This window comes from Amblyraja radiata, chromosome 34 (genome assembly GCF_010909765.2).
Source record: "Amblyraja radiata isolate CabotCenter1 chromosome 34, sAmbRad1.1.pri, whole genome shotgun sequence".
Lineage (NCBI taxonomy): Eukaryota > Metazoa > Chordata > Chondrichthyes > Rajiformes > Rajidae > Amblyraja > Amblyraja radiata.
Genome location: NC_045989.1, coordinates 14895154 through 14918192, shown reverse-complemented (window position 1 = coordinate 14918192; position 23039 = coordinate 14895154). Strand labels below are relative to the sequence as shown.

The 23039-nt window shown below is 39.0% G+C and overlaps 1 protein-coding gene across 4 annotated transcripts in view; it reads left to right on the top strand.

Moving 5' to 3' along the window:
- The window catches only part of cep152 (centrosomal protein 152), a 46842-nt gene that overhangs the window by 4711 nt on the left and 19092 nt on the right, over positions 1–23039 (top strand). For 3 of the 4 annotated variants that reach the window (XM_033050623.1, XM_033050622.1, XM_033050620.1), the window contains exons 4-19: positions 346–460; positions 2821–3186; positions 4785–4941; positions 7473–7613; positions 8578–8717; positions 9263–9463; positions 9758–9905; positions 11096–11187; positions 11685–11848; positions 12382–12598; positions 13224–13343; positions 13473–13603; positions 15673–15801; positions 17204–17336; positions 20059–20238; positions 21393–21680. In XM_033050623.1, the coding sequence (XP_032906514.1) occupies positions 346–460; positions 2821–3186; positions 4785–4941; positions 7473–7613; positions 8578–8717; positions 9263–9463; positions 9758–9905; positions 11096–11187; positions 11685–11848; positions 12382–12598; positions 13224–13343; positions 13473–13603; positions 15673–15801; positions 17204–17336; positions 20059–20238; positions 21393–21680 (2722 nt within the window). The remainder of the gene's footprint in view (positions 1–345; positions 461–2820; positions 3187–4784; positions 4942–7472; positions 7614–8577; positions 8718–9262; positions 9464–9757; positions 9906–11095; positions 11188–11684; positions 11849–12381; positions 12599–13223; positions 13344–13472; positions 13604–15672; positions 15802–17203; positions 17337–20058; positions 20239–21392; positions 21681–23039) is intronic. The other variant, XM_033050621.1, reaches the window with a different exon arrangement.

Here is a 23039-nt window from a genome sequence, read left to right as displayed (position 1 = left end):
ATTTGATATTGGATTACACAATTTTAAAAGCTTAAAAGTCTAATGAAAGGTATGAGCAGTGCCTGTTCAATGTATTGGAAAGTGTGGTTCCTGCAGGGAATCTGCCCCAGGTATAAGCTAAACTGCCAGATTTTTCGATGTATAGGAAATGTCAAGCCTGCATGTCTTATTGCTCCATCTATTGCACTTGAGTTTCAACTGATTGTATCTCTGTATGGTACATCTGATGTGTTTGGATAGCATGCAATCAAAGCTTTTCACTGTACCTCAGTACATGCGACAATAGTACAATTAAACCTATTGAAAATGCCTGTTTAATTTCTTGTATTTCATTATTTTTTCCAGAGGAGAGCAAACCTGGGGGCAGAAGGAAAATTGGAATGATCGGGACGCAAACAGCAGTCTGACAGATAAAGTTAGTTATTCAGCTGAAAAACCAGTACCTAATGGGCAGAATAGAGTAAGTTATGTATCATCAGTAAAGTCTATTTCAGTGCATTGAAATTAGATATTTTGTATCTGGATAAGAAGAGAATGTTGTTTGTTTATTTTATATATTGATGCTATACTGACCTGTAACCTGTCAAATTTAAATCCAGGTTTTACAAGGTTTTCTATATGGATATGTGAATATTTTCAAACTGAATTGCTCTGCCAATGAATAATGCAGAGTTTGATTCTACCATTAATATATTTAATAACTACTTGTTTGTTCCTGTGACGGTGGCATTACAATTCAAATATTTAATTCATTTTCAGCACAAAATTAAAACACATTAAAATCCAACCCTCTATCTCCTTTGGAACTCTCGGACTAAATTGCGTCTGTTATACAGCATGATCATACACCAAAAGGCCTGGTGGAAGGCATCAACAGGTATTTTAGCTCACCATGTTCACAACAATTAGTGGGCATCTATCTGTATAAATCCCATCTTCCAGCACTTGATCCATAGCGATCAATGCATGGGCGATTCAAGTACTCTAGACACTTCTGAAATGCTGTCAGCGACTGTGCCTCCACCGCTCACTCGGGCACTGTACTCCAGGTATTTGCTGCACTCTTTGTGAATTAAACCCCCCCCCCCCAAGTCCTCTGGTTTTATTTGCCTCTGATAAGGGGAAAAGTTTTGAGGTTTACCTTATCTATACATAATTTTATATACCTCAATTACCCTTAACCACAGACCTAGCCTCTCCAGTCTCTTTATAACTGAAATACTCCAACCCAAGCAACTTCCTTGTATCTCCTCTGAACATGCCCTTGAGCTATCACGTCCTTCTGTGATCAGAATTGCATGCATTGCTTCAGTTAAGCTCTGATTGATGTTTTATAACATTTGAGCATATACTCCCTACTCTTGTTTCAGTGCACCAGTAATGAAGGCCTGCATCTTATATGCCTCCTTAACCACATTATTTATCTGCACTGCCACCTCTCTACCAAGTCAAGAGTGCTTTATTGTCGTATGTCCCAGATAGGACAATAAAATTCTTACTTGCTGTAGCACAACAGAATATGTAAACATAGTGCATAACGGAGAAGAAAAAATCTTCAGTGTGTGTGTGTGTATACACATGCACACATACTGAATAAACAACAAATTTAGTGCAATAATAATAGTCTTAACCATCATGTCTTCATCAAAATTCTTTGTTACTTATTCAAAAACGTTAACTCTGATTGGTCAGACCGGATCTGCCCTTGACAAAGCTATGCTGGTTATCTCTCATTTGTCCCTTCCTTTCCAAGTAATTGTAAATCCAGAAGCCTAGTTTTTTTTTCTAATAGCTCCCCACCTACTGATCTATGCCTCGCAGGTCTGTAATTACCAAGCTTTTCCCTGCTGCTCTTCATGAAAATGGGGATCACATTTGTTGTCTTCCATCATCTGACATCTTTCTTACGACCAGTGAAGGTTTAAAAATCTTAACCAGGGTCCCAGCAATCTCTTCCACTGCCTCTCGTAGCAACCTGAGGATTTATCCACATTTAAGCCCATTAAGACTGAGTTTATCATTATTTATGGAGACGTACTCAAGATTTGCTTTTCCCTTCCTAAAACTACAAATCCAATTTCCTTTGAATACCAATGAAGAATATTAATTGCAGACCTCACCCTCTGGCTTCACGCTCAGATTACTATTGTACCTAATTGCACTATTTTTGTACGTGGTTATCCTTTTCTTCTTAATATACTTACAAACTCCTTTGGAATGATTTAATCCTCTTTGTCAATGATGGTTCATGATCCCCCCTCATTGACTTTCTTACTTTCTGTTTCTTACCTACTGTCTGAAGAAGGGTTTCGGCCCGAAACATTGCCTATTTCCTTCGCTCCATAGATGCTGCCGCACCCGCTGAGTTTCTCCAGCATTTTTGTCTACCTTCGATTTTCCAGCATCTGCAGTTCCTTCTTGAACATTCTTACTTTTTTCAGTGTCTCCCTCCAACTTTCATTCTCTTTGTGGATCTGCTGTATGCTTCCTTTTTTCACCTTATCCAATCCTCAAATTCTTCGACATCATGGGTTCCTTGTACTTAACTACCCTTGGCTTTTACCCTTGCAAAGAGCCTGTTGGCCTCAAACTCTTGCTATTTTTCCTTTGCCTGGTTGCCACTGTGCAAATGTAGACTTAATTACAAGTAGATGCTTTCCATTGGTCTTTCTTACTTTATTGATGGTGTAAAAGTGCTTTCATCAATGGAAATTGATCCCCAATAGTCTGTGGTCCCTCTTGTGAACATTGACATTTATTGTAAACTGGAGTTCTGTATTTAAATTCATGCATTTATCCTAAAATGTTTACTTTGGGCAGGGCTACATTGAAAATGACCAATACCAGAGGGACTATCTGTGCAATGCTGAATATGAACAAAAAATAGATCATGAACAGCAGGACAAGAGTGAACCATATCTCAATGGGTGGAATCAAAACCATAGGATTGATGAATGCCAGTTCACATATAAAAGCAAGGGCCACAATTTCCCTTGTGTGAAGACCAATGATGAGCACTATGTAAGTGGGAAAAGCTACGAATCAAATTATTGCCAGCTGCCTGATTCTTATTCTTCGTCTGACTATCACGACTATGTAAATGAACCAATTGAAGAGTTACATGACCAGTTGGAGAAGATGCCAGAATACCCTGGAAGTGAAAGGGACCAACCAGAACATTTACAGGTAGCTCATCTCTATGTTTGTTCATTAAACACAATACAATTCAATACAATTCAATTTATTGTCATTTGGACCCCTTGAGGTCCAAACGAAATGTCGTTTCTGCAGCCATACATTACAAACAAATAGACCCAAGACACAACATAATTTACATAAACATCCATCACGTTGCTGTGATGGAAGGCCAACTAAACTTATCTCTCCACTGCACTCTCCCCCCCGATGTCAGAGTCAAAGTCAAAGCCCCCGGCGGGCGATGGCGAATTGTCCCGTGGCCATTAAAGCCACGCCGGGTGATGCAAGGCCGCACACCGGGTCTTGATGTTAGAGCCCCCGGCGCGCGCTCGCAGTCCCGCAGCCATTCCAAGCCCCGCTCCAGGAGCTCTTCAACCCCGCAACTCGGGCGGGAGAAGTCGCCGTTGCGGAAGCCCTGAAAAGCGGTCTCCCTCCAGGGACCCGCGGGCTCCCGGTGTCACGGTCCGCCAAACCCGCAGTTGCAGCCACCGAATCTCCGGGGGTCGGGTCGCAGCAGCGTCCACCACAGCTCCACCCGCTCTGGACTCGGCCAGCTCCGCGACGGTGAGGTGAGTAGTCGGCACCACGGCCCCCGGTCTTCCTGTTGGAGGCTGCTCCTCGTTGCAGCCCCAACGACAACGGAGACCCGACAAAGAAAAGGTCGGGTCTCCCGTGCAGGGAGAGATTTAAAAGTTACCCCCACCCCCCCCCCCACACCACCCCCACCCCCCCACACACATACCCCAACAAAAATAACAAAAACTACATAAAAACATAAGACATAAAATAATAAAAACGCAGACGGACTGCAGAGGCCGCTGCTGACGAAAGTCGCGCTGCCCACCGAGTTATCCACAAAGTGCTCTCCCACCGAAACTTCAAGCACTCGCCCTGCCTCATTTCCAAATAGTACATCCAGTGTTTCCCCTTCTCTATATATTGATTCTGAAAACTTCCTTCATCAATATTTGCTGACTGGATAGCATGCAATAAAAGTTTCACTGTACCTCGATACATGTGACAAACTAAACTGTAAAATGGATAAACTTAACAAATGAGTTTAGGTACACACTAAAATCTATTGTAATGGCATTGTAGTAGGCTGACATTTTGCCTTGTGATTCAGATCATTTGTAAATCATTGATTTGGTTATTTGCTTAATATTTTCTGTAAATAAGTCATTACACACGTGTAACTTTACAATGGTCTTTAATGAGAACACAGGGTTAAACAATACATGAGTAGTCACTGATCCCAGTCTGCTACTGTACTGCGCAGAGGGAGAAGAAGGCGTTATTATAAATGATAACTAAGGCGGGGTTAGTAGTACTGAGGTAGCTATACTATTGGTTGCATGCATAAACCATCTACATTTTCCATTACTATTTTTTGTTAATTTTATTGCCTAGCCATATGATCTGCATTTCTTATGCTGAGTTTTTTTTTTTAATTTGTGGCAAATTCAAAATGTGTTGCATTTTATTGGTCAAGAATATAGTTAAATTTGCAAAGTAGCGTTTGTACAATCATTTATGATGTAGAATATTTTAATGGTTCAACAATATTTTCTGTTTTCCTTCTGCAGCATTTTATTTCAAATGACACTGCTGAGCTATACAAAGTGAAATATAATCCTTATCCTACTGCTCATGCACCTGGAGGGCTTTTTAAAACGGATGAAGCCCAAGGCGCAGGCAACAGATTTGAGGAACAGCAGAGCAAGTTCCTGGATAGTGGAGAAGGTCAGAAATTATTTTTAGAATTTTGCATTTTGGATCCCCAGACAAAGATTATATCCAGTGTTATTCAAGTGCTTACAAATGAGTTGAGAAAAAGCAGAAGAAACAGCTTATCTATTATATATATGTCATATTGCTGTTTGCATGAGATTGTGCGTGCAAAAATGCCACAGTGTTTCATAGAATTCTGCAGCACAGAAATGCTATATGTGTTGGTTGATATGGACAAGGCCAACTGAAGGACCTGGTTTTGTGCTGTATGACTGACAATTGAAATTTCACTGCTTTATCCGAGTTGAAATTAATGCTGTCATTTCAGAAAATTAGTTAATACTTTTAGCCAATTAACCAGATAGAAGTTTGTTATTCACTTTCTAACTATAGCTCAAGACTTGGTTTACAAATGTATAATCTCTGAGATGGAGGTTTACCTGCAAAGTCTATGATAACCCACTATCCAACTATTCAGAAATCACCAAGAATTAGGCAAATGGACTGGTATAGCTACCAAAATGATTATTTTAAACGGCTCCATAGATCATCGCTGATTTCCAAGTGATGTTGGCTGTGCTCCCTGTCTGCCCATTTGGTGGGGACTTGGTTACCATGCTCCCAGTCCAGACCCGCAGAGCACAAAAAATAGCTTCTTGTCCCACAACTGTACTAGTCACATTTGCGTGCACTGGGTCCATTGTCTATGTTTTGGTGATTTTTGTACTTGTCCAATGGTTTTTATCTGCCTCCCCACCAATTCCTCAGTCAACACATTCTACACTCTACCCTTATGTGAGATAATTCTCCCTCAGATCCCCACTAATCCTCCCCTCTCTCAACTTAAACCCATGCCCTTTGCCATAGACACCTCCATCACGGGGGGAAATAATATTTTTAAAATCTGCGCGATCTTCATTTGATATGCCTCTATCAGGTCACTCCCCAAGCTACACCAGCTCAATCACCCCTTAGAATTACTGATATCCACAGTCTCTAACCATGCCTGATTCTGTTATCTGCGCTCACTTGAAATTGAGATTCATGGGAAATTTTATTTTTCGACTGTTTAACATTTAAAAATAAAGTAAAACAGATATGTACAGAACATTAATAGAATAACTTTCCATAATCCAACGTCTGTATGAGTTTCACTGTATAATTATAATCATACTTTATTAGCCAAGTATGTTTTGTAACATACGAGGAATTTGATTTGCAATAGTCATACCAATAGAAAGCAACAATGCACAAAATACATTTTAACATAAACATCCAACACAGTGACTCCTTCACATTCCTCGCTGTGATGGAAGGCGAAAAAAAAGTTCAATCTCATCCCTTCTTCTGCGGTCGGAGGCCTCGAGCATTCTGTTGACAGGACGATCATGGCTCCCATAGCCGGCGGTCGAGCCCTCTGCATCGAGGCAATCAAGCTCCAGCATCGGGGAGGATATCGGCTCCCCTGCGCTTGGCGATCAGACCCTGGGTCGGGGCTGGTCGAACCTCGTGCGATTTTGGAGCTTCCCGACATCAGTCTCTACCCGAGACTGCGAGCTCCTCAATGTTGAAATCCGCAGGCTGCAATTGGAGCATCGATCCCAGGCGAGGGATCGCAGGCTCCCAATGGTAAGTCCACGGCCCCGCAGTGGGGCTCAAAGTCAATCTCGAGTTCCATGATGTTAAGCTGCAGAGCGACCGGAGATACGATCCGGAAAACAATCGCATCTCCGGCAATGTAAGAGATTGAAAAAAAAAAAGTTTCCCCTGATCCCCTGTGTATGAACTTGCTTCTTTTGTTAATTAATGTACTATTGGGGGAAAAAGAGGTTAAGTGCTGGGGTAGCAGTACTTGGAGAACATGGAAAGGTGATGTTTCAGGTCAGGACACTTCTTCAGACTGATTATAGGGAGGGGAGGAAGACAGCTGGAAGAGAGGAGGGGCAGGACAGAGCGTGGTAAGTGACGGGTGAATACAGCCAGATGGTTTTGATAGGCAGATGGTTGGACAAAGTCAAAAATGATTTTAAAAAATAAAGATGTGAGACAAAAGGAATGAAGAAGCCAGAGGAAGAAATGTAGGGTGAGGGAAGAAATGGGTGCAAATTCAGATGGGCACAGTTTCCCTGACTCTGGCAATGGAGGAGTCTCAGGACAGAAAGGTAAGTATGGGAAGGGAAGTTAAAATAGTTCGCAACCAGGAGATCTGGTAGGCCTTGCAGGACCAAGCCCAAGTGTCCGGCAAAGCAATATTATTGATGTATTAATGTATTATGATCTTTGCTATTCTCTATGATTAAATTAAATCTGTATTGGTGATGGGCTAAAGTTTGAATGACTGTTATTGTGGTATGAATGTTCTATATATTAAGTGGAATTCTGTAAGAAAGATCCAGATAAATGTCCCTAAAATAAGGATCAACACATTGCATTTTTTTTGCTTTTGCAGCTGTTTTCAAATGCATGAATATTCAAGAAGTTAACATTTGCTGAGCTTAACACTCATTTGTTTTAATATTTAAAATGTTACCACGATTCTCTAGGTTCCACAGAAGCCCATCGGTTTGCACAGTTACAAATACTTTATAACGCACGAGGAAGGAAGTTAGAAGAAATGCAACACAAACAAGAGGACTGCGCCCGTGAAATTAGATATTTAAATCACCAACTTGCAATGACCAAAGGTAATAGAACAACTTTACTATTTTGCAAGTGTGAAATTATTATTCTTAAGAAATTAGATTATCCACCATTCTTGGATATTGACAATATGCTGGTACATTGCTCAGAGCTCATGGTAAATTCCCAGGAATGGATTTGGTACTAAATGGGTCATTTTAGCATTTTATACATGCATAGAAGTTCATTGCTGACCAGTGCTGCTTCATTGAGAAGTTCAAGCATGCCCATCATCTCTGCTAATGTCGCTGGTGTGCTACAAATCTGGCATGAACCACTGCCCTTCTTGTTGATGTGTGTTGCTGTGCTGTGTAGCTGATGTAGCTGCCTGAGGATCTTGCTCTATGGGGAGTAGCTGCTGCTGCACCCACTGTGCTGGTCAGTGGTGCAGCCCTGAACCCCACATCTCGACTCGATGCTGGGCCCGGCTGGCTCAACACCAGCCCTAGCAGGCCGTCTCTACTGATGACTGGACAAGAATGTAATGTGATAACTGGGTGAGAAAGTAATAATACTTGGTTTAGAGAAGACATACCATTAAGAAAATTAAATTTAGCTTAACACTTGTATCATATTGTTCCCTTTGCGTCCTCTGGAAAGGGAAAGGGATCGCTCATGCTCTGGATATCAGAAATGCTTCTGTGAATTAAATACATTCAAAGTGTAATCATTGTTACTCTTTCAGAAATGTAAATAAGTAAACGCAGCAGGCTGTTTTAATGCGGTACGACTTTGATAAACTACTGGGAGGCTGTTTGTTTATTTTCGTCTTGTTCACTGCTATAAACAGAGTACATGCTGTTTAAGTACATCCAACAGTATAAAGTAATGATATGAGATGTCAACAATGATTATATCCTGAAGTGGGTTGTCAGGTGACAGTCTGATTCTCGCCTGGCTCTAATACTGATGAATTTTAATGAATAGTTGTTAATGAACAGTTTTTCACTAAGGTGCATTGTTTTGCAGGAGAAAAAGAAGGTATTGCTATTAGTTGTCAGGAATTACGGAATCTACTTCAGAATGCTAAAGAACTTGAAGTTCGACTGGAAGGCCAAATTAAAGCATTGGAATCCAGAATTCAAGATCTCGGTGCAGGCGAAGAAGAGGCAAGCACAACTAATATTAGATTTCCTGATACCTGAACACTTAATCAGTGCAGCTAATTTAAATTGCTTAAAATTAAGTGGTTACTGCAGATGTTAAGTCATTATACAGGTAAACTTTAAAAAATTATATTTGGAAATTGTATCATTCTTGCTGAAAATGGTAAAATTGGATCATTACATTTGAGAAATGGAGGAACATTGACAGATCTGAATTGGATTAATGTTAAATTTGGAGGAAAAAATTCTAATTCGGTATTCTGATCTGTGGCGTGCACTACTTTCAGAATTTATTACATTTGCAATTACTGGCTGGCAGTTGCAGTACTGATCACTTTGTCCAGGCAAATAAACATCAAATTGCATATGGAAAGGCATCCATTTTATTAATTGGCCAACTTATTTCCATCTGCTTTAAATTGTTCCTAGAAGTTAATGTTTTCTGTGATTCTGATTAAAGCTATACTCAACGTGCTTCTAATTGATATTCAAAGGAACTACAAATAATAATTCTCAATTTTAATCATGCTTTTTTCTGTTAACTGCAGGCACTGAAGAATCAGAAAGTTGCTGAGGCAGCCATGGAAAGCATGCAGCAGCAACTATCAGAACTCAGTCGCTCAGAATCTCTTACTCGTGCCAGAGAGCAACACGAGAATATTATCAGCGCATTTAAAGATAAACATGAGGAAACTCTCTTGGCAATGCAGCAGACCCTTGATGCAACTAGTATTTCTTTGGAAGAGCAGGTTAGAAATTGTGTATTTTGCTACTTGAATAGGTCTTCTATCAGCTGCTCATAAAATATAATGTTAAAAAAACATGTTATACATTAATGTGCACAATAGAAACTTTTAAAAACTACAGTTGAAAGATATGTTTACTTATAAATGTCCTGATAGCAGACTTGTATGCAATGTTTGGAAATCCAGTGTTTCTTTAATTTGAGAAATTTAAATATTTTAAGTGGTTTGTATATGTTTAATTTTACACGATTCAAAATGATGAATAATCATTTTTTTTCCCCCTGCTTCTCCTACAAGAAAGAAAATGCTAAACGACTTGGGGAACAAGTTAAACAGTTGCAACGAGAGCAGGAAGAAGCCAAAGTGGAGAAAGCAGAAATAATTAATGGTCTGACAAAAAGTTTAGAGGCAAGCCAGCAACAGTGCAGGGATTTACTGCAAACAGGTTGGAGAACATTCTAATTCACTGTTCTGATCAACTGTATATATTTTATGACTAATTTATTTAAATTTGCAATTGGGTAGTGCAGAACAGATTCACCAGGATGTCTGAAGAAGGCACTCGATCTGAAACGTCCCTTATCCATGTTCTCCGGAAATGCTGCCTGACCTGCTGAGTTACACCAGCACTTTGTGGCCTTCACCAGAATGTTTCTGTGTATGAAAGGCTGTAGTAATGTGTAGATTTTGGATAGGCTGGGTTTATTTTCACTGGAATGTAGGAGGCTGAGTGGTGACTTTACACAGGTTCAGAGCAGGGGAAGTCTAGAACGATAGGGGACAGGTTAAGGTGAAAGGAAATAAATTTAAAGGCAGCATTAAGGGCAAGTGCCAGAGGAGATAGTGGAGGCAGATACTATCTAAAAGGCATTTGGATAAGTACTTGGGTAGGAAAGGAGTAGAGGAATACAGAAGTAATGCAGTCAAATGGGATTTAAGGAAATAGACATCATGGTTAGCATGCACGAGGTGAGCCACTAGGGCCTCTTTCTGTGCTATTTTTCCACGATTCTAGGGTATTTGTCAGACTGATCTCTTATTCTGTGCCAACAAAAATTATATCGCACGTGAAAAGTCATCCATGCCACTTGTTCGCAAACTGATTTGCATTTGTTTGAATTAACCTCTAGGTATGTGATTTCTAATATTCAGTATTATTAAAAACTATAGTCCTTGATTCCAGTTCCTTTGAATCTGAATAGTGCTTATACTCTCAATTTTGATTATGCATGGCTTTTGAAATCCATCTAGGAACTTGAGCAACTGCAGCTTCAATGTAATGAATTTTCATGAAAAGAATTTGCTCTCCTTTCCTGCCAAACGTAATTTTACGAAAAATGTACTGTGATTTCCATGCAGCTTTTCCTACAAGAGCAAATATCATTGGTATGACATAATTCCATGTCTTCTGCAGACATAGTATGGAACTGTTTGGGATATTGAAATTTTGCAGAGCTTGGATACATTCAGCAGTTGCTGAGTCCCGAAAATCTTATCCAGGAGTTATTTCGAGCAGATGCAAATAAAAATCCTATGTAAATTGTCCATCAACTTTTAACAGTTTTTAAATAAGTGACAAAGCAATTTTTGTTTTCATACAAAATTTATAGATAATCAACGTTATTAATGTTTCAGGTTCAATGCAAGAAATTACTCAACTTCGGATCCAACTTCAGCAACTTCAGTCTGCCAGAAATATCAGTGACAACATGAACAAAGCTTTGCAGGTCATCACATGATCATCACATATTATAGTGAATTGTCTAAATCTCGGGTTTTTATTTAATGCATCTGTGCAAAGGTGCAAATTTGTTATACTGTCAATTTGAAAGTGTCTGCACAGTTGCGAAAGACAATGACGGTGTGGAAGAAAGTGAAAGAATTGAAAAGGGGATAAAACAAACAAAGATACATGTAATTAAATGATTGCTTTAAGGTCATTTATGCTTTGTTTCTTTAGCCCTGAGGAATGAAGGAACATTTGAACTCCATTTTACCGTGGAATTATGGTGGAGATACGCTATACTTGTTTGGACTGTTTGTGGTCATTGAAACCTGAAATCCTAACATGAAATTTGTGTTTTGTGTACACTAATGTTGTTTTGCTGAAACATCTCAAATGGAGTTGGTAGTTGCTTTGCTTGAGACCAACATACATCTACATTGGTCTTATCGCAAATCCTGTGTAAATCAAAGTTATGAAGGATTACTTGTTGATTTTTAGGAAGAGTTGGCTGACTTGAAAGAACAGATTGGTCTTTATGAATCTGCTGCTAAGGTCAACGCAATCCTTAAAGAAGTACCAGAAGCATTAGAAAGTCCGTTATCAGATTCGTACATGGGTCTCTGCATTAAGAATGATAACTTGAAAATGCCCAAGTTGCAAAGGTATAAATTGAAATAGTTTACCTAGTATTTGCAGAATGTTAGTTGCAGCCTTTAATTGGGCACCTTTTTGTTTTTCTTCTTGCCTGAGAATTTTGCAAAATAATCATTTTTATCTTTTGAAAAAATTCTCTTTCTGCTCTGCACTGTGGGATGTAAATGATGTTTTATGACAGGATATGTAACTTGACATTTGATGGGATATTAATTGCATTTGGATAATTCAATATTAAAATTGGTTTACTCAATGATCAACATTTGAACTTTTAGCTTGTGATTTAAAGTTCACAGTTCTATACAGTGAACAAAGCTTGTGTGTAATATCTTGGATTTGGTGGTCGATGCAGATTGAATAAAATCACTAAAGTAAATAAATGCTTGATGGAAATAATGTGGCAAAATTTAGGAAAGGAGCTGCGAAATTGGATTAACAAATACTCATTGGAAAGGTGGCACTGATAAATAGTGTTGTGTGTTTGACGGTTCAGTAACTGATACTTGGTAATGATCGTATATTAATTTTCTTTCCCACTTTCTGCTAGTGCAAAGCGACAGGGAGATTTGGATAAGACGTTGTCTAAGGATGGGGCAATACGAGAATTGAAAGGTGAACTGGAAAGATCTCTTGGAAACATCAGGACAAAACGCCACCAAGTGGCTCAACTTCAGAATGAAATGAAACAAAATCAAAGACAAATAGCGGAACTAAAGGAATTGTTACAAAATGCTGAACAGTTGGCTAGAAATCATGAGGTCAGTTAAAATGTTAAATCTATCTTGAATGTGGAATACTGAAAATAAATGCCTGTATTTGTTTTAATTGCATGTTTGTGAAGCAGGGCTCTGAGGGTATTAATCTCTGGGGAGAGAAGCAGGAGAAAAACAAAACTGAATAAGGAGTCATTTGTCCATGCGTGCAACTCCAGTAAACACACCCATGTCACTTAGCCTGCAAAAGTGAGCTAGGTTTCCATCAAGATGCCTTGTGCTAAACTGTTATCATGCTATCTTCAATGTAAAAAAACAAGCAATCTGAAGGAAGCACCTCATAAATAAGTTTAATCAACTTGAAATGACACCAAACTATTTAAGACATACACAGAGGTGGAAGGCAAAGTGATTTAAACTTTGGAGATATTAACTTTAGAGCCAAAGTAACTGAGGTCTGCCTCCAATTGAGAGTATACGGAGGACAAACCTTTTACCTCCGCTTAGCCTCTTTGCATTCAGTGGAAGTTTCTTTTTAGACGTGACTTACTGAAATATTAATGTCTTTTATTACTAAGTTTTCTTTTACATCATAATACTAGGGTCACTAAATCTGCTATTATAGAACGATTCGAAGCAACATAACTAAATTTGAGTGTATATATTTTAGGTAAGAGCCATTTCTTTAGAAAAACAGTTGGAAACCAACGGATATGCTTCTGACAAGACTCTTCAAGACATAGTTGAGCAGTTACGGTGTGAGACTCGTTCTCTGCACAAAGAAATAGAGGTAAAACATTTTTTTTGCTCAAAATGTAAATCTACAATGAGTGTGTGTGCGGCCCGAAGAATACACTTCTCAATTTAGTGGAATTGAAATTTAATTGGATTTTAAAGCAAAGCCATCTTGTTTCTTCAGGATAAACAACAAGAGATTGAAAAACTAATTCATAGCGAGAATCAGTTCAAAGCAGCAAACCAAGACTTGTACAATGAAATGCGTCGGATGATTCAAGATTTTGACCAGGATAAGCAAGAGGCAATTGACAGGTACAGCATGAAGCATTTAATGTATGAAATGGACAGGGCATGCAAGAAAAGCAGCATTCTAGCTCACCTGCTTCTTTCAAATTTGGGACCAAGGCTGCATTAGACTTTAACAGACAGGAAGTGACACAGCTGGCGATCTGGGGCCATCGCAACAACCTGGAGCTCATGGCTCTTATGACGGTGGAATTGATTGTAGACTTTAGTAGAGCTCCCCCTCACCTCCCCACACTCACCATCAACCACATCTGTGGAATCATTTAAGTTCCTTGGAACCATCATCTCCACTGACCTTAAATGGGGGGCCACCATCGACTCCACAATCAAAAAGGCCCAACAGAGGATGTATCTCCTGCGGCAGCTGAGAAAACACAATCTGCCACAGGCAATGATGGTCCAGTTTTATACTGCCATCATAGAGACTGTCCATATCTTCTCCGTCATGGTCTGTTTTGGCTCCGCCGCCAAGCATGACATCCGGAGGCTGCAGCGCATCATTTGATCAGCCGAGAAGGTTGTTGGCTGCAACCTTCCTTTCCCCCCCCCCCCCCCCCCCCCCCCCCCCCCCCCCCCCCATAGACAAACTGTACATTGCTAGGGCCAGGAAGCGAGCGGGTAAGATCATTTCTGACGCCTCTCACCCTGACCACAAACTTTGAAGCACCCCCTCTGGAAGGCGACTCCGGACCGTCAAAGCCGCCACAGCAAGACATAAAAACATTTTTTTCCCCACGAGCAGTAGCTCTACTCAATAACAAAAAGTCTGTAGCCGCCTTGTGCTCTGGTATTTTATTTAGTTCTTCACATGTTTAAATTATATAATATTTTATTTTTTACTGTCTACTGTTTATCGTGTTGTTACTTGTGAGCAAAGCACCAAGGCAAATTCCTTATATGTATACATACTTGGCTAATAAATGCATTCATTCATTCATTCAAGCACACAGCTCCAACTGATGCAACTGTTTTGCAGAGTACAGAGGTCTGCAAGTGACAGGGAAGTCTTAATTGATTAATATTAGGGCCTTGTCTACAGATTGCCTTGAAAGTCAGGATCATTTGGAATTGTTTCAATTAAAAAAAAATAATAATGTTTTTTAAAACTTGTGATTTTCCTTAAGTAAGTAAGTTTATTGGCCAAACATTCACATACAAGGAATTTGCCTTGGTGCTCCGCCCACAAGTAACAACATGACATATGAAAAGCAAGCAACTGCTAATTAAGTATAAATATACTATAATATAAAGAAAACAAAAGACTTTCAAATGCTGCGTGAACAATGACTGGTGTGAAGCTGAAGGGCCAGTCACAATTAATCTGGCTCGGCTCAACATGTTATGAAATCGTGGAGATTTCAAATGCTGACTTAAGCAGAAAATCAATAGTGAGTGCAGGAGCAATACGCATGTACCGCAAACACTCGTTATAATGTACCACGGGTGAATTGGTTGTTGGTTATTGCCGATTGTCCACTATAACCGAGTAACTGGGATAAATATTAACTAGTTTAACCCAAGGCTGAGTGGGTAGAAATGCGGCACCAGGGGGTTAAAACAGGGTGAATTCACACGCAGTGCGCCAGTGATGGGCCTGGTACTCATGCTGCTTTCATGCTGCTCGCTCTCTCCGCTCCTGCAACCAGGTAATTGGGTAACCTGGCAGAAGTGGGGGATGGTGTATCGGGAGCCACCAGCCGTTACCAGACAACCGAGGCATGTGTAGCCAGGACAACACAAGTCTTCATCCAATACCTAGGATCTCACTTTGCGGCAGCCACTGCAAATCCATGCCCCATGCAGTGCTCTTCAAGTGTTTTGCAGCTTGCTCTCTCTCTGCTGCTGCCTTTCCATTGCCCAACACTGCTGCACACCACCTGCCAATCGCCAACATGAACAGACAAAACCTGTTATAAAGAAGTCCGTAATAACGAGGGTAGACTGTGTCTGACTTCCATTATATTGCTGGTTAAATGTCCGTATGTTCCATCCTGTTGTCCATTAGTCTATTGCATTAAAAGTTTTGGCTAGTTACAAACAACTTAATACTTTTTTAATATGACAAATGCCTTTAGATGTGAGCGAATTCATCAGCAACATCATGAGGATTCCAAATGTCGCCTTGAGCAGGAACTGATGGAACAGCATGAACTGGAGAAAGCTCAAATTACTCAGTTTTATGAACAGCAAATCACACAAGCAAAGTGAGTATCAAAATCATCTCCATATAGTCATTCTAACTAATTGAATTAAGAATGGAAATCGTTAATCGTACATACGAGAGGCCATGGTAACACCGTTTTAAGAATCTGATATTGGTTTATTGTCGCATGTACCATGATACAGTGGAAAGAATTGTTTAATTTTCAAGAATGGAGACCTGTGACCATTGGTGTTCTTCAGGGATGGATGATGGTTCAATTGTTATTTGTGATATTTATGAATGATTTGGATGTAAATGTAGTGGCATGATTAATAAATTTGTGGATGATACCAAAATTGTTGGTGCAGTGGACAGTGAAGAAGAGAAAATGAATGGCAGATAGAATATGAACTCGGAGAAGTTGGTGTGATGGATTTTGGTAAGTTAAACCAGGGCAGGGGTTACGCAGTGCATGGCAAGGCCCTGGGAAGGGTTCCTGAACAGGGACACCTTGGGGTTCAGGAACTTCAGGCATAGTTCCCTGAAACTAGTAACATGCGTTAGACAAGGTGGTGAAGAAGCATAGGCACACTTGCCTTCATTGGACAGGGCATTGAGTACAAGAGTTGGGATGTTATGTCTCTGAGACTGCATCTGAAATATAGTGTGCAGATCTAGTCACCAAACAATAGGAAGTGTGTGATCAAGGTAGATAAGGTGTAGAAAGGTTCACGAGAATGTTGCTGGGATATTTCTTGAAACGTGAGGAGAGACTTACGCTGGAACTGTTTATCCCTGGAGCAAAAGAGGCTGGAAGGTGACCTTGAAGATTTATAAAATCTTATAAAAGATATTTTGATTTATATCATAAATTTATAAAATGAGAGGCATGGTTATGGTGGTTGTTCAGTCTTCTTCCCATTGTATGCTAGTCTAAAGTTAGAAGGTTTAAGTTGGGAAGGGAAAGATTAAAGAGGAAGAGGAGCAAGATTCTTGCAGTTTGGTGGATATGTGGAATGAATTGCAAGAGGAGGTGGTAGATGCAGAAGAAAAGGTGTAGAGGGATATGGCTGTATTGTATGATGATTCTAAGAAATAAAGCACTCTGTGTTCAAATGTACTTTTTATCCTAGTTTTTCAAGCTACGAAATTTAATATGCACATTTTTATTCCATTTAGATAGTGTTATTGAGATCACATACCCTATGAAAGTGTCATTTTTTATTTACAAATCAGAAATCAATTCAACATCCTGGCGACAAAGTACCAAAGTGGACATGAGCACATGTATTCAAAACAAGTTTGTGAATGTGTGTACACAATGTACTATAACTGAACGAGTGTAATTTGAAATATTACTGCGCTGATAACAAAAAGGTGGAATTGTATTATTTTCTTCATCACGTGTTCCTACTGACCTAATATTCCCTTTTACCCCTTCTGAATATTTTTTAATGTATTAGTGCTCAGCTGGAGCAGCTGAATCAAGAGATGTCTGGAGTACAAGAGAGTTACATTACTATCTGTAAAGAAAAAGACTCACTGGAGTGCCGATTAAGGGAGGAAATGTCCCTCAAATTAACAACAGAACAGGAAGTTAGTGAAAAACAACTCTTTTTGTTTGCTTTATTGGTTCTTTTATATGTCCCTCTTTGGGTGTAAAATCATAAGGTGCAGTGCCCTCCATAATGTTTGGGACAAAGACCCGTTTATTTATTTGACTCTGTACTCCACAATTTGAGATTTGTAATAGAAAACACCACGTGGTTAAAGTGCACACTGACAGATTTTAATAAAGAGAATTTTTATACATTTTGATTTCACCATGTAGAATACAGCTGTATTTATACATAGACCCCCCATTTCAGGGCCCCATAATGTTTGGTGCACAGCAATGTCATGTAAATGAAAGTAGTCATGTTTAGTATTTTGTTGCATAACCTTTGCATGCAATGACTGCTTGAAGTCTGCGATTCATGGCGATCACCAGTTGCTGGGTGTCTTCTCTGGTGATGCTCTGCTAGTCTTGTTTTGCAGCCATCTTTAGCTTATAATAATATAATAATAATATATCTTTTATTGTCATTGCACGTCAGTGCAACGAGATTTAGTATGCTTGTTTTGGGGGGTAGTCACCTTCACTTTAGCATATTAAAGGCATGCTCAATTGTGATTAGATTGGGTGATTGACTTGGCCACTCAAGAATTTACCCTTTTTTTAGATTTGAAAAACTCCTTTGTTGCTTTAGCAGTATGTTTGGGATCATTGTCTACTGTAAAATGAACCGCCGGCCAATGAGTTCTGAGGCATTTGTTTGAACTTGAGCAGATAAGACGTATCTATACACTTCAGATGGTAGAATATGCTACTAACATCAGCAGTTGTATCATCAATGACGATAGCCAGTACCTTCAGCAGCCATACATGCCCAGGCCATAACACCTCCACCACTGCGTTTCACAGTTGAGATGCTATGCTTTGGATCTTGGGCAGTTCTCTCCTCGATACTTTGCTCTTGCCATCACTCTGATATTACTCTGATAAGTTAATCTTCGTCTCATCTGTCCACAAGACCATTTACCAGAACTGTGGTTGTTTTAAGTACCTCTTGGCAAATTATAAACTGGTCATCCTATTTTTGCAGCTAACCAGTGGTTTGTGTCTTGCAGTGTAGCCTCTGTATATCTGTTCATGAAGTCTCATGCAGACAGTGGTCATTGACAAATCCACACCTGACTCCTGAAGAGTGTTTCTGATCTGTCGGACAGCTGTTTGGGGATTTTTCTTTATTATAGAGAGAATACTTCTGTCATCAGCTGTGGAGGTCTTCCTTGGCCTGCCAGTCTCTTTGCGATTAGTAAACTCACCAGTGCTCTCTTTCTTCTTAATGATGTTGCAAACAGTTGATTTTGGTAAGCCTAAGGTTTGGCTGATGTCTCTAACAGTTTTATTCGTGTTTCTCAGTCTCGTGATGGCTTAGTTGACTTTCATTGGCACAACTTTGGTCCTCATGTTGATAAACTGTTTCCAAAGGTGATGGAAAGACTAGGTGCTGAGAGCTCTCTTATACCTGCAGTAAGAAGGCAATTAAGCACACCTGTGCCATTACAAACACATGTGAAGCCATGTATCTCAAACATTATGGTGCCCTGAAATGGGGGGACTATGTATAAACACTGCTGTAATTTCTACATGGTGAAACCAAAATGTATAAAAATGGCCTTTATTAAAATCTGACAATGTGCACATTAACCATATGTGAATTTCTTTCTATTACAAATCTCAAATTATGGAGTACAGAGGCAAATAAATAAATGATGGGTCTGTGTCCCAAACATTATTGAGGGCACTGTATGTGTTTATTGACATTTTGGAGACATCATAATGTATAATAGACATTATATTTGCCATTCCATTTTTTTTCTTTGCACTGCGTAAATCTTATACTGATTTGGATGACTGGTTGAATATTAAATGGAAACCTATTCAGGCTTACTAAATCCAGCTGTTGAAGAATATTTCAATAGCGCTTCAAATTGGGTTTTAATGATTTCTAACTGTTTTGTTTGAATATTGACCCTAATGTGATTCTTGTGCAGGTTGGAAGTGGTGTTTATGTTTAATTATGTGGCTATCTTTAATCTTCTTTTGCCATTAACAATAGTTAGTTGTGTGAATATATTGCTCACGTTGGCTGCCTTCCACTTGTAGGGAAAATCTCTCCAAAAAAACATGTGGTAGTAATGGATTTTCAAGAGTGACAAATTACTGTAATCACTTACAATATAATCCTATTACCTCTTAAAATCTGAGTTCAAATTCAACCAAGTTTTGGTTCAAAATATGATCCTGAGCTAAAACCTTTTGGAAGAGATTTCTCAGCTCCTTTTAATGGTTTATTATCCACGGATGAATGATCCTACTTTGGAAAAATAGAAATATCCCACTGGAAATATTTTCAAGCATATTATAAGCATATGAGATTCTCCAAAAAAAGATTAGCATGCAGACAATTTTCCTGATTTTTGAAATAGAATGTCAAGTAACCAAAAATTAGCATAATCTCACTATTAAAATGTCTTTCTATGCAATAATAAGAATAATGTACTGATAGAATAATGTAGAATTCCTGTGACCCAGTGCCCTTAACACCCAGTTCACCAAGCTCTAAACACTTGGGGAAAATTAGTAAGTTTTTGTCAGAGGCTTTATTTTTCAGTCTTGACTCTACTACTACTTAGAGAATGGGTATTTGTACTGGTCTTAAATATAAATGCCTTGTTGCTGCAATACCTGACGTGAATTTCAATGTTTCAGATGAAAAGGACATTTTCAGTACAATTGCAAGATAATTTGACTGAACTTCATGGAAAGCACAAGGTTGCAATGGAAGCTGCAAAGCAACAGTGGATGGCAGCAAAAGAAATCAACATCAAGTTGCAAGTTGAGAGCCAGTTAGGGCTAGCAAAAACACAGTGGCAAGAAGAACAACAAAAAGTAATACCCTTGGCAATTAATGAATGTTCAAAAATTCTTTGACATGCAGAGGGTATACATTTACTCCTAGCCTCCTATCATGAATCTTTTGTATGCTCAAGATTTCTCTGGTATTTCTTAAGGAATTATTTAAATTTTTTTAATTTATTTTATTGATTTATATTTTGATAATTGTTTTGTTCTGTATTAGCAGTTTTGTCTTTTTACTGATCTACATCCTCTCCACTAATAGAAAATACTTAATATTAGATTTTATTTTAACAATAAAACCAGTACATAATTATTTTAATAGTGATAGTTCTGAATTGGAAGTATTATGTAAATGTTCCAGCTTCCATTAGGTTTATAGCTAGAAAAGCCTGGAACCAAAGAAAACATAGGACATTGCTGCCTCGGGACACCCAAGGTGCTTTGCAGCCAGTTTAGTAGTCCAAAGTATAGTTGTTGTAAAGTTGGGTAATGTCACCAGAATGTACACATTATACACATGGTAATATACACAGCACAGAGTAATACACACAACATCTACACAATATGGGCAATGTAACAGCATTATGTTGTCTGGGATAATGTTTCTTTCTTTGTTTTTCTTTTGTTTGATTAATGAATGCTAGGTAGAGAATTGTGGGTAACACAACACCTTTCTCATTAATGGTGTATCTGATAGGGTAGTATTCGGTGGTGCTTCTAGCTTTTAATGCACAGCAAACCATGAGCTCAAAGAATTTATATAATGAGAACTTCTAAGATGAAGATTTCAGGATAAAAACCCCTTTTATGATTGTGTAAGACTGAGTGTCGACTGATGGAGGCTGCATTATGCATGTGGTGCGCCAAATAGTTCATTTCCATGCTGTATGACTGAGAATGCACCTCCTTGTTAGATTAATAACTGCTGTTCAGTTGCATGCAGTACTCTAGCATTGGGGAATAAACAAGGTATTTGCAGCTTTGTGATGCACATGCTTGTGTAGCATTTATTCTAGATCCATGGAGTTGTGATTGCTAAGCATCTATCAAAACTACGTCTTAAATAGATCGTATGTTTTTCATATAACTAGCATACATAATGTATCTATCATTATACTCACACAATTGAGGATGTTTTAATTTTGGGTATTGTTCTGTTGTCACTAATGTCTTTTTGATTTTAGATTAAGGAACAAGCAATACAAGAAATTGAAACAGAATGGCAGCTTCGTCTCCACAAGGCTGTAGAACAAAAGACTTATTTAAAGAGAGAGACAGGAAGTCAAAATAAGGAATCTTTTGACAGGGAGAAGGAGGTTTATACATGTCAAGAATTGGAAGCTCAAATTGCAAGTCTAAAAATGACAATGGAGCTGCAAGCTAAGGAGGAAAAAATAGTGGCAGTTGGTAAAGCATTACAGCAACTTGAACTAGAACTGCAGAAAAAGCATGAAGATAATATAGCCAGACAGGTAAGATATGAAACATTGTACCAGCATAGAACATGATAATCCATGGTAAGTAATGCTTCAAAGAGATAACTATTTAAATAGAACAAATTGCAGCAGCTTTGGCTGAGATATATAAATCATCATAGACACTGGTGAGGTGTGGGAAGACTGGAGGGTGGCTAATGTAGTGCCTCTATTTAAGAAGGGCACCAAAGAAAAAACCTAGGAACTATTAGATCAACATCTGTGGTAGGCAAATTACTGGAGAGGATTCTGAATGCAATAGATAAATGTATTTGGGAAGACATGGGTTGATTAGGGATAGTCTGCATGAGTTTGTGTGTGGAAGATTGTATCTCATTTGATTTTTGAAGAAGAAACCAAAAAAGTTGATAAGGGCAGGACCATAGATGTAATTGGCCTTTTACGGACTTTAACATGGTCTTTGTTAAAGTTTGCATGATAGGCTTCTCTTGAAGGTTACTTCAAGTGGCTTAATAGTAGGAAACCGAGGGTGGCGATAGAAGGTTGTTTATCGGACTGGAGGCCTGTGACTAGTGGTATGCTGGCCCATTGCTGTTTGTCATCTATATCAGTAATTTTGGTCGTGCCACAGCTTATCGCAATGTCTTAGGATACATTTATCAGGCCCCAGGACTTTATCTATCTTTCTATTTTAAGACCTCCAGCACCCCTGTAACCTAGACTATTTTTCAAGACATTGCTATCCCTTTTTTGCCCTCTTAACTGCACTCCTGCATCCTACACCTGACATATGTTTCTTACTTTTCCTTGACGAGAACCTCAATATCTTGACACAATAACCTTGACACCTCGTGTTCCCTACTGCCAACTCTTAACAGGAACATACTGGGCCTGAATTCACTCCATCTCTCATTTAAAAGCCTTCTACTTACGAGATGTTCCTTTACCATGAAGCCATCTCCCCCATTCAACTTTTGAAAGTTCCTGTGTAATGTCATCAAAATTTGCCTTGCCCCAATTTAGGACTTCAACAATGAATACTGGTCCGAAACGGCTCCCCAACTAACACTTGAGTCGCCTGTCCTGTCATATTTCCGAAGAACAGGTTGTTTTTCCTCGTCTCTAGTGCTATTTTCATATTGATTGTGAAAATCTTCACAAACACTAAACCAATTTCACCCCATTCAACCCCTGAGCACTTTGGCAGTCCCAGTTGATATTTAGAAAGTTATAATCTCCCACTATTACAACCCTATTATTCTTGCAGCTATCTGTGATCTCCCTACAAGTTTCCTCCTGTAATTTTTTTTAATGACTAAAGTGTAATCCCATCAAAGTGTTCATGGCTATATTTTTCAGTCCCAGTCATAGCTTCACTGGGCAATCCCCTAAGAA